The 12101-nt window shown below is 34.9% G+C and overlaps 1 protein-coding gene across 2 annotated transcripts; it reads right to left on the reverse strand.

The window, feature by feature from the left end:
* Nucleotides 1-453: 453 nt before the first annotated feature.
* On the reverse strand, nt 454-12037 carry LOC115442357 (pre-piRNA 3'-exonuclease trimmer). Of its 2 annotated transcripts, none has more exons than XM_030167368.2 (11): nt 11730-12037; nt 11167-11401; nt 10591-10742; nt 9955-10090; nt 9196-9524; nt 7621-7748; nt 5892-6034; nt 3558-3644; nt 2353-2441; nt 2178-2276; nt 454-643 (listed from the first exon to the last, which is right to left on the reverse strand). In XM_030167368.2, the coding sequence occupies exons 1-11, from the start codon at nt 11855-11857 to the stop codon at nt 574-576; spliced, it is 1596 nt and encodes a 531-aa protein (XP_030023228.2). In that variant the 5' UTR covers nt 11858-12037; the 3' UTR covers nt 454-573. The 2 variants fall into 2 exon arrangements, with proteins under 2 accessions (XP_030023228.2, XP_030023229.2); XM_030167369.2 differs by having other exon boundaries at nt 11936-12018.
* Between the last annotated feature and the right edge of the window lie 64 nt (nt 12038-12101).

The raw sequence follows: 12101 nt of genomic DNA on the forward strand, positions 1-12101 counted from the left end.
TTTGGATTAAAAATCTATGTAAAGAACATAAAATTAATTAACCTTTACTAATGTAATCAACCAATCAAGTTTGCGAGCTCATTTGGAACGCGTTCGTTATTGTGGAACGTAAAAAAAATAAAAGGGCAAATGTGGGTATCTTTTGTATACGTTTGAATAAAATCCACTTGGTATTAAAGACTGCTGCATAATATTTTTTTTAAATCGGTAATATAGACATATTTTACAATATATTCACAAATATTTTAATATTAAGGTTATTTTAAAAATAACCACACAATTAGATAGAAGACTTCTGTTGAAATTTTTTTAATGGTAATTTCTGGGTTGAAGGACCAAAAACGGCTTTCGCATTTGACTTTTCACATTTTCCGCACATAATTCTTTTGGTTTATTTTCACTACAGCTGGTAATGAAAGATAGGAATATTAACGCAGTAATAAAATTACCAAATGAAAATATAAACTCACTTTATTACTTAATCAATTGATGCTAACTGGCACTTGTATAACTTACGTTCTAAGCGAGGTAGCGGTATACAGGACGTGCTATAACAAACTAGGCGATCAAATATCAAGATATGAAGTTAACTCTCTTATGAATGAAGTACATCACTAGTCCTCCGGTGATGAGTGCGCTGCTCCTGAAAAACAAAGTTACATTTAAATACATAATAATACATAGCTGTAAGTCAAAATCCGCCATCTTGCCTCTTAATAAGGTTTAAATTAGGAAACCGGTGATGTTTTTGATAGCTATTTAAGCAGTTCCTAATCACCTCTTAATGCAACGATTAAAAAGTTTATAAGTAAGACTGTTTTTTCTAAAAATTTCATTTAATTTAAAGTACCTTTAAAGTTAAATGTATGTTGTATTGTTTTCGAGTTCCAATAACGGTAAACCTTAGAGTTTTGTAGTTAATCTTATTAATATTATAAATGCGGAAGTTTGTGAAAATATTTGTATGTTTATTAGAAGTTAACGGAGGAACAACTGAATGGATTTGGATAAAATTTTGCACACGGGTAGAACATCTCCTGGATTAACACATTCTTCTTCTCAGTCGTACACTTCTGGCGGAGTGGTCGTGGTTATGGATTGTCTGAAAAATCGATTGCGACTTTTGCGAGTCTCCTCCATCTCTCTCTGTTCATGGCACTGCGTGTACATTCAGTAAGGGAACACCTTACTGAATGTAGGGATTAACACATAGGCTACTTTTTATCCCGGCAATATGCTCCCGTAGGATTTTTTTTTTATATCTGATCTTTTTGAATAGATGGCGCTGGCATCGTAGAGTTTTAGGACCTTTGCAGCGGGAAAAGAATTTCGCGCGGTCCAAGCCGCGAGCAACACCTAGTAATGTACAATGGACACTTGAACATTTGTTATGAGTTTCATAAAAATACCACCTCGTAGGTCAACGTCTCAGTTCTGTGTAATGTCGAAATAAATAACCGCTTTAATGAGTTGAGACAGACAATAAAATTTTCAGTCTTGCCTTTTGGCTAAGAAATACTCCTCCTCTTAATTAAATGTTCCTTTCGAAAAATGTAGGCCTCGCATCCACTCCGTGTTATATTCTAAAGAAATATTGGGAATAACGCACTTGTACTTCAACACAGTATAAAATTTCCATGTTTCCAGTTTTAAACGCAACAAGAAAATATAGTTTTCGCCAGATATATTCGTAGGCACTATATTTGTTTAGGCATCGACACAAACATATTACATCTAAAATATCTACATGACAGCGAGTTTTATGAACCACGATATACATGTGATTTTATTAAATATATTTTTGCATCAATCAATCGTTTTGAGTAGTTGTTTTCTACCTAAACAATAGGGAGTATTTTGCCACAAATTTATCTAAGCTTTCTGTATTTTAACCAAACTCTTTTAACAGCCCAAGGCAGTAAATATGCAGTAACATTGTAAGATTTTATAGAGTGCAATAGCTTGTTATAAACATCATGGCAATTTATATCGAGTTGTTAACGTTAGCCGGGGATGCTTTTTACATTTCTCGCATATTTATATTATTCATTTTGAATATTATAATGGCTGGAGAATTTATTTAAAATGGTGGGTGTTGACATCACACATAGACCGCGTCATCACTTACGCAGAAGTGTCGATCGGACAAGTGTTACGTGTTAGTGTTGGATGCGTACCACACTGCGACGCGGCCCGCTGTCGTGTGTCGGTACACGCTGTACCTCGATATTCTGTACTCAGAGTCGTTGTTGAACCTCTTCAAGATTTTCTCCACACTGAAATGAAAATGTTATATTTATTTCAAACTAGATGTTGTGATTTTAAGTTATTTTTACAATGACATGTTCTCACGTGTAGTCGGAGTTAGCTGCTATTAGCGCTGAGCGGTACCCGTGCGGCTTTACGTCTATGGAGCCAAAGCTCGACAGTATCGACGCCACCTGCAATAAAACATGCGTGTGACATTAACGGTTACACATTGTCTATGCCATTGTTCTATATTTATGGTACGCGACGCAAACCGACCGCGGCCAACGAAACGTACCGAGCGACGACACACGCTCTCGGATTAATTATACATCTCGACCTTAAATCAACCTTGGCAGTGACATGAAAAATTAGCTTTTATACATTAGAGAAATCAAACACCGGCCGATGGGGACACTCTGTCGGAAAAACGCCGGTCTGAGGTAAAAATAAAAATTTTCTGCGTGTGACACTCGGGCATTATCAATCTGTTTTAACTAGCAACGGGAAATATGTGCACGCCGCGTGAATTATGCGTGTGTGGGAGTGAGGACGTGCGTGTGCGTGTCGCCGGCCTGGCGCCGCGCCAGTGTCGCGCCGTGTCGCGCCGTGCCGCGCCGTGTCGCGCCGTGCCGCTCTGTGTCGCTCCGTGTCGCGCCGTGCCCACCCGCGCCACACACACGGCGCGCAGCTGGAACACGCCGCCACACTCCACCGGCCCAAGTGACAATTATTACTACCATAACTGTTCTTTAACGTATGAGCGCTAATTTTGGCTCCTAGGACCGAGGCGGTGTCGGGCCCGAGTTTGCTCAGTTTAGCTGAACCGGATCCTATTTTGAATCAATTTGTTAAGTCATCCCGTTGCATAATGAGTCGACGTCTGGAGCTACGGCGATGCGATGTTTCCGACGTGTGAGCGTTGAAAATATTTCACGCGCACATCAAATATGATTTGAAAGTATGTTTGAGCGGCGACGGAGCACTCGGCCTCGGCGCCGAGAGCCGCGCTCTGTCCGTCAAGCCGTATAATATTTTGATGTGTCTGTGTACAAAGCGATATGACAGTTTTAGACGAAGACTGACACCCGACAGATGTTCCGCGAACGACGGGAAATATGCTTGCATATTTTCAAATGTTCCTCTTTAAAATTGACCACGAGTTTTGCATAAAAATGCCGATTTATTACAGGTTTTAAAAAGTTTTTAAAAGAATAGCTCGAGATGTATTTGTCTTTCGGGTCGGCCGTAAGTCGGTTTACATAACGAGTTTACTGCTTGGTGTATTTATATATCGCAAGAAGTATTGCCTTGTCGACGTTAATGAGTTGTTCTCGGAGCGTCCTGACGTACAGCCAGGCGGGCCGGTGCCGCGCCGGGTCGACACCACTCATGTTCTGCGGACAAACTTCGCATCAACACAAAACTACAACAATGCTCTCGTAATGCTAAAATATTATACTCAATTACACCTCGTTAAAGGAGATGTATTGTTATTCAACATCATTAAACATTTTGATACAAAAAAATAAAAAGGCTCGCTTAAAAGCCAAAATTATGGCACATTTGTTTCCCAATTTGTACCGGTTCATTTGGGTAAAACACATCAGTTGCGATTAAAAACGGACATGACAATTGAAAAGAGAGTAATAATCATTTGGCAACCGACAAGACACACATACCACAGTAAGTACAAAAAAATAACAAAAACAGGTGATGAATCATGCCTGTCTTAAACAGCATTAAAATTTAAAATGATTTTGACGGGTTTTTGTTCAGTACCGTTTGCCAAAATATACGTTCCCCTTTTACTCACGATACGAAATTTTGTTAGTGGTAGGATAGGTATATTTGTATCCGCCCGGATAGCGACCACCGTACACAAGGAGTTGAAACCCGCCATAGTGGCCCACGTAAGTGTGTCACATTACGGGATCAGCATGTGTATATCCGGTTCTAAGAGGTCGGCTTAACTATGACGACTGTCGAGGGGTAATCATCTCTCGTCAGTTGACATTCTATTGGACCCCAATCCACTTACCATCAAGTGCAGTGGGGTCACTTTGCCATGCACGTATAAAAAAAGGAACAAATAAATACGAAAAAAACCCGTAATTATTGTTATTATAAGGTCGACAATCCATTCACGTTGCCCATGATATTGTATGTGTGGTGGGCGAGAGGTGCTGCTGAACAGTGATCACCTATTTATTACTAGGTATTTAAGTATTTTTCGTTTACTTGCCTTCTGGTATGAAGAAAATTATATGATTGTATTTATATTTAATACTTTGGAACTGTCTTAAGATTCTATCCTTGAAACGGTGCGCATTTTCATCGTTTCATTATATAATAGAAAAACATTATACGGCACATTTCTGCAATATGGTATTCTTACTTTGTTGTTTAAAATTGTTAATATACAATTAAATGTTTAGTTCATTTCATTATGGAAAAGCTATGAAAATAGTTGATTCCGTGGTATTCCTCCTGAAGTGTATATAATTTTAATTTGAACTAACACAATGAGATAGACAATTTACTTGGGAATATTTTGTTAGTTTAAAATATTCAAAAATACTTAACATTTTTTTAAAGCTTTATGAAACAAATAGGGTAGTTAAAGACTTTTTAAAATACATTTCACAAAAATGGTTTTCATCTAAAATCTATCGGAAAAGAATTTTAATATTCAAGCTATAATAATTAAGTTAGAAAGATTTGAAATTTGGTGGAAACGGAAGCTGTCAAATTACAGTAATATTAAATGTGACGTCAACCAGTGCCACCGGCCATAACGTTGCGTGAGTGAGAAAAGGACAGCGCGATAACCCCACCACGCCCTACTTTTGTTCACAATAATATTTTAAATATGAATAACTGCCTTATTTTTCAACCAATTTTGATGCTGATTTCACAGAGAAATTTCTTTTTAATATTTTTTTCTTTTACATATAAAAAATAAACTAAATCAAACATAGAAAACTATTCTATTACTCAAAGCGTTTGGCTCAGCTTGGAGGGGCTTAAATTCTCTGATTGTGGGTATGCCTTGTGGGTAGGTTGTAGGTATACTTATTATGAAGATTCGTAATAAATTTTCATTTGAATCCGTAGAATTGAAGCAATATAATATTTTCTATAGTATGGTTATTTACTAACGCAGACGTGAGACTGACTAATATTGAAAATGAAGGAAGTAAAAATATTTAGATTGGATATTCTCCTCTTTTACTATAAACAACAACAAAAAATATCTATGTTAAGTGTTATCTATATCCTTTATACGTATTCTAAAAATCTAAATTTCTCCAATATAAAAATTATATAGCCTTCTTAGTTAAATGGGCTATACAATACTAAAAGAATTTATCAATTCGCACCAGTAGTACCTGAGATTAGCGCATTCAAACGAACAAAGAAACTCTTCAGCTTTATATAATAAGAAAATTTGTGAAAATGATAGGATATTTTTAAAGGGAAACACAAAAACCTCTAAATGGATTTGGATGCAATTTCTCACATAACAAGCTAAGTAATATTTGGAAAATTACAAGCGGAGACTATATTCTTGAAACGGTATTTCACAGAGACGAAACTGCATACAACTAGAATTAAATAAAACAAAAATGACGGGCACTCACTACATATTGCACAGCGCCTCGTATGATGTTGACTTTGTTGCAGTAGTGTGCCAGCGCGGCGAGTTTCTCCACGGGCCCCACGGCGCGGGACCTGCCGCGGTTCTCGGACGCCGCCCAGTGACCGAACCGGATGAATATGTGACCTGGTGAGGAACTACATGTTTATAAACGCAACGTGACTCTAACTGTTACGCTCTCGTTGTTGAACCACTCAATCGATTTCTATGAAATTTGGTATGGAGATAATTTGAGACCCTGAGATCGATATGGGCTGCTTTTTTTTTTTATTGATTTGAATGAGGAGATGAGCTTGCCGTTCGTCTGATGGTAAGTGATACGACCGTCCATAAGCAGTAGAAACACCATCCAACACCTTGAATTATAAAGTATTTTTTGGTATTGCACTGCGCTCGCCATCCTGAGGCATGGGATGTTAAGTCTTATTATGTCCAGTAGTTACACTGGCTACAATGTCCTTTAAACCAGAACCCAACATGGACTACACACTGCTGCTTGGCAGCAGAAATAGACATTGCGGCGGTACCAACCCAGGCGGACTCTTACGTATGAGAGACCTACCATCAGTAAGTTTTTATCCCCGAAAAGTATGAAACGGTATTTATTAGACACCGACTCCAAAATAGGTAAGCTGTATATAAGTAATGTTAAATTACTTTTTGTTTTTTGAAGGCGGTATAATATTTTGTTAAAAAGTTGTTTTTTGCTTTTTTGATGTATCTTCGAAGTCAATGATCCAACAACAATTAAATTGATATGGGACTACGCGGGAAGCCCCAGCTTTTAAATAAAAAAAGAATCATCGAAATCGGTCCACACAATCAAAAGTTCTGAGGTAACAAACACACAAAAAAAACATACAGTCGAATTTAGAATCACCTCCTTTTTTAAGTTAGTTAAAAAGGCGTACAAAGGCTTTTCGTTCTAATAAGATTACTGTTCTAGAATATATTAGATTACTAGCCAATGTCATAATAAGCAACGTTCCTATCGCCGTATTCGGCGTTATTCCATGGAACAATTATTGTTTGTCGCAACAATAACAATTCCTGATAAATAGAATACATGAATATAGCTTTTAGTTTCCAGAGAAATATTACCAATATGAATTAGAATTTCGAATGTCAATGTAAACAATAGAAAAAATACACAATACATATTTCATTATTTTTAATTTTTATCAAAATATTTTCCTAAATATAATTATTTATATTCAGTGACCTATAGGGTTGCCAACCGAATAATCTATAGCATTGTACTATATTTTGGGTATGCGTACCTACTATATACTGTTGAAGAAATATATAATACGCAAAAATACTATATTTTCAACATCTATAGCTAACAAACAAATCCTTCATTTTAAAAATATATGAACGCTCCTTTACATTCACTTTCGAATAACGGGACAGCGCGTATCCAAACTTTCATGAAATAAATCAGTAATAAATATATATGTCTATTATTTTGTTTTTTTTTTCGTATATTACTACATTTGTATGTACTGTATTTTTTATAACTTATTATGAAAAATACTGCATTTTCGCGAAGAAGTGACGGCGACCCTAGTGACCTATAACATTCTCCTTACGCTTTCCGTTCTTCAATACTTCCATTACAATTATGGGATTTTATGTGTTTAAGGACATCTGTTTTCATTAAATTACATGCTAGAATTTTGTAGCTAAAACAGTAATAATAAATGAATAACCTGTGCAATAAGAATCCCAACCGGCTTCATGATATGTCTGCTTCACGTTGAATGGCGTGCTCAACTTTATAAAGTTCAATTCATTTTGGAGCTTCTTGCACTTGCCTTCAGAGAAGAATTCGTATAAACTGGAAATAAATTATTTAATACAATTTAAAAAACTTCAATAGCGGCGATAGCGTAGTCGGATGTGGAACTACCGAGACGAATGACCGCAGGTTCAAATCCCAAGGTCACCTCTGACTTTACTAATATTATGTGTGTATTCTTTGTGAATTACCGCTTGCTTTAATGGCGACTGAAAACATCGTGAGGAAACCTGCATACTTGAGAATTTCTCTATAGGAATTTTGAGGGTGTGTGAAGTCTAGCAATCCGCACTAGACCAGCGTGGTGGACTAAGGCCTAGTCCCTCTCAGTAGTAGAGGAGGCCCATGCTCAGCAGTGAGACAGTATTAGGGATTGCAATCCGGTCCGGCGGATCCGGTAATCAGGCGGATCCGGTACGTTTTCGTTGCCTACCGGATCCAACAATATCACCGGATCCGGTGGCCGGTTCCGATATATTAAGAAAAACGTAATTTCTCTATCAAAACTGTGCGAAAGTACTAAAAAACACTGCGTATGCAAAACCGAGGCAACAAATTTTCAAGGGTCAAGGAATAATTTTTCCCCGTAGATTATTCCTTATATTATGCCATGAAGTTATAAATATGCGCTATGTTGGACACCCAAAATACCAATCCGGATCCGGCCGGATCCGGCGGAATTCTCGTGATTCCGGCTGAATCCGGCCGGATTTAAGTTTGTATCGGATTGCAATCCCTAGACAGTATATAATACAGGGCTGATAAACTTATTATATAAAAAAAACTTTACAACTTAACATTGTACAGTTTACCTTCAAGCAATATGACAAATACAAGTCTTACATACTTTAACCCAAATGAAAGTATTGGTTGTTAATAATGAATATTTTCATATTACACAGGGTTATTTTGACATACATTTTTCAAATCCCAAGGGCACACACCTCTGACTTTTCTAAAATCATGTGTGTATTCTTTGTGAATTTATCGTTCGCTTTAACGGTGAAGGAAAACATCGTGAGGAAACCTGCACATCTGAGAAATTCTCTATAGGAATTTCGAATTTCGAATCCGCACTAGGCCAGCGTAGTTGACTAAGGCCTAATCCGTCTCACTAGTAGAGGAGGCCCGTGCTCAGCAGTGGCCAAGTATATAATACAGGGCTGATATTATTTATTATTATTTATTTTGACATAGCTTAATAAATTAAACCATAAATCAAATGTAATTTTACTTTTAGTTACACCATGCAACCATCAAATAAGTAAATGTGTCACCCAGTAGTATATAAAAGTATAATTGTTTTTCTTGGATATTTTAAAGGCAATCAATAATGGAACATTGTAATACATTATACCTTCACTGACATGAAATTGTTATTGATTGAATAGCCATAAAATTACAGCTCTTGTGACAATACAATAGAATACAGAATAATAGAGGTTAAATCATCTATTGAAGGACTTGATTGTGTAACATTACTTACTCTTGCAATGCAGTACTCTTCCAAACTTCATCTGACTTTAACTTCTTTCCCATTTCCCATGCAATAAACTTTGTATCATACAACTTCGGAAACATGTTGTGAATATTATTTTTGAAGGTGGAATATTTTTTTGGCAGCGGTCCTATGAACTGGTTATGTAGAAGTACTAGATCGAGGTATAAATTGTGTCCTACAATAGGCTTTTTGTAGGTCTCTAGTAATGAAATAATTCGTGAAAAACCAAGAAGACAGTTTATAAGATTCACTTCTAGTGTCGAAATTGGGGCGCTGTTGGCGCCTTCTACATTTTTATCTCTGTATATAAGTACCTGTAACAGCAAATAAAATTATATTTTTAGTTTCGTTATGTCAAAGACATATCTAAATAATTTTTGCTAGCTAACTTAGCCCAGTGCATTCACAAACTTACATATTATATGCCTTTAAAAATTTTAAGTTAATTACCAAGGATTTTGTGAAGTTATTAATGTAATATATAATTAAGTTTATTTTTAGTTATACATTTTTTTATTGTACAAAATGGGAATAGGACTATCAAATTATTGACATTGTTAAAACTACTGAAGCTATATCTTTTCTATTCATAAGCGTATATTGTTAAATTTCTAATATTTTTAATATCTCTATGCGATACATACACATATTTTATTAAATAAACATTTAAAAAATTAAGGATTTTAGTCCATTTATTTCATTGGATCAAGATTTTTTTATTTCATAATTGCTAATGTAACTTACCATCTTGCTATTACCTAAGCTATCTGTAGTAAGGACGTCTGGAAATCGAGATCTGATCTCATTGTGCACTATGTACCGCATTAAAGGCTTCTCTATATCTAAATACATAGTGCCTTCATCACTGTTACACAGCCATCTGAAATTTTTAATGTCAAATTTAATTCAATATTGGAAGTTGATTTTAGTTTTTTAAGTAAATAAATAGTCTATGTGACGACAACCTTGATTTAAATGGTTTTACTAATGTATTGTTTTATGATTGATAAATATTTAACAATTCCACATAGGGAGTAATTTTAATACTTTTAACTTTTGTTTGGTAGATTGCATTATTTTTAATGAATGTTTTCCTTTGTCAAGCCGGTATGCAACCTTAACTAACATATTTACCAACTATAAAAATAACATAAAAATCAGTGACATGTTTAATCCAATAACTTATTTTCAGTAGTCATTTTAACTATCCATAGACCATTGCTATTTGAATAATGTTAAGTAAACCTCAAGAAGCACTATTCATTTGTTGGTTTACTTGCTTCTAAATGTACACAAAAAATATTATTACTTCTTTTAAAGATCTTTATCTATTATAAGATTTCAAAACAAAGAGAAGTGTTCAGTTTTAATTTAACTTACTTTGAAACTTCAGAGCAATACTGCTGAAGCAGCTTCTCATCTGCCATGTCTAATGAACTGATGGCTTTGCTCAAAAAGGTTTTATTTTTCATGTCTTGTTGTACCTTTGCGAGTTCAGCTTTGCTTAAAAATGGAAGCCCTTCATATATAAACTGAAAAGTGGATAGTTTAAATCACAGAACTTTAGGACTGCCTGTCCACTAAACTGATGTGTGTATATTTGTCAGGAAAGTGAACCCAGTTTCTCTCAGTATATAATCCATAATTGGCTGGCAATGGATAACTTAAGAAGAATGTGTATCCTTGCATTGCAGTCCCTTTAAACAACAGATTTTGTTCTAGATGATTGTAAATTTCACAAGTGAAAGCTAGCTACAATATTATTGAGAAATATAACTATTATATGGTAAAAATCTAACTAACCTTGGCGAAAATGTACAAAATCTAGTTTTCATCATATATACTGATTTTTTCATGCAATGATTTGTATGCTTTGGCATTAGAAGAATCATTGGTTACACTGGGGTGCCATAATTTATAAAAATAAATAACTACTTGGACTTTCTATCAATTTACCTTATTAAAATCAAATTTATGTTTGCACAAAAAATCTAGTGTAGATGCTTGGAAGACAAATGATTGATCTATATCCCCAAATGATTGAGGACACAAGTAGAATGTGTACCCAACAGCAACATAAGAGTCTCGCTCCCTTTCATAATGGAACATTGTCAGCCCAACTTGAGTCATTATCATCTTGTTCACTTCTGTTTTGATTCGGTCATATCTCTCTTCGTTTGTGTCAAATAACCTGGAAAGAATTTCATCATTTGTATTTCGTAGTTTTCTCAAACTTCTTATAATTAAGGTGTTTATGGTAATTGTTATTGCCTTTTCTGTTAGTTAATATTTTTTCATTTACACTTATCTAATTGTCATGTTAACAATGTAGAAGAATTAGTGACTGAATTATATAATTAGCAAGAATTGTTGTGCTAGCCTTTTACATTTAATTTGAATTGATCGGCCAATGAATTCTTATACCTGAATAAAAATACATCAAACCACTATAAAAGTTCTATTCTAATACAAAATAGTAATATTATTTTTTAATATGATTAATTAAATTTACTTTTTACCTATATTTGAAAGCTTCTCCGGCAAGAATAGCTGTAAACTCAGCATCGAAAGCCACAAAACATGATTTCTTTAAATTCTTGGTTATGTTATCCAAATTTTCAACAAAGTTATATTTTGTTATTTCCATATTGCATACGTTTGATCTCTGAATGAACTAATAATCTAAATATAAGGATTAATTTTTACGTTAAAAACATAGTATAACCTGAGATTTAAGTTTCAATATCAACAAATTTTAAAATTAAAAATAAAACGGGATCACAAAACTGACAGAACGTCGACTGTCAGCGGTGTTGCCAAGAATAATATTTTCAATTCCGTAACTAAAGTAAGAAATTCCGTTATATAAAATCACCAAAAAATCCAGCAAA

This window comes from Manduca sexta, chromosome 17, assembly GCF_014839805.1.
Source record: "Manduca sexta isolate Smith_Timp_Sample1 chromosome 17, JHU_Msex_v1.0, whole genome shotgun sequence".
In the NCBI taxonomy this organism is placed as follows: domain Eukaryota; kingdom Metazoa; phylum Arthropoda; class Insecta; order Lepidoptera; family Sphingidae; genus Manduca; species Manduca sexta.

Excerpts from the sequence above, each read along its gene's own strand:
- LOC115442357 (XM_030167368.2), bottom strand. The coding sequence starts at position 11,857 with ATGGAAATAACAAAATATAACTTTGTTGAAAATTTGGATAACATAACC. Across the intron at positions 7,749-9,195 it reads AAGAGTACTGCATTGCAAGA|TTTATACGAATTCTTCTCTG; the intron begins GTAAGTAATGTT and ends ATTTATTTCCAG. Across the intron at positions 3,645-5,891 it reads GAGGCGCTGTGCAATATGTA|AACATGAGTGGTGTCGACCC; the intron begins GTGAGTGCCCGT and ends GTTTGTCCGCAG.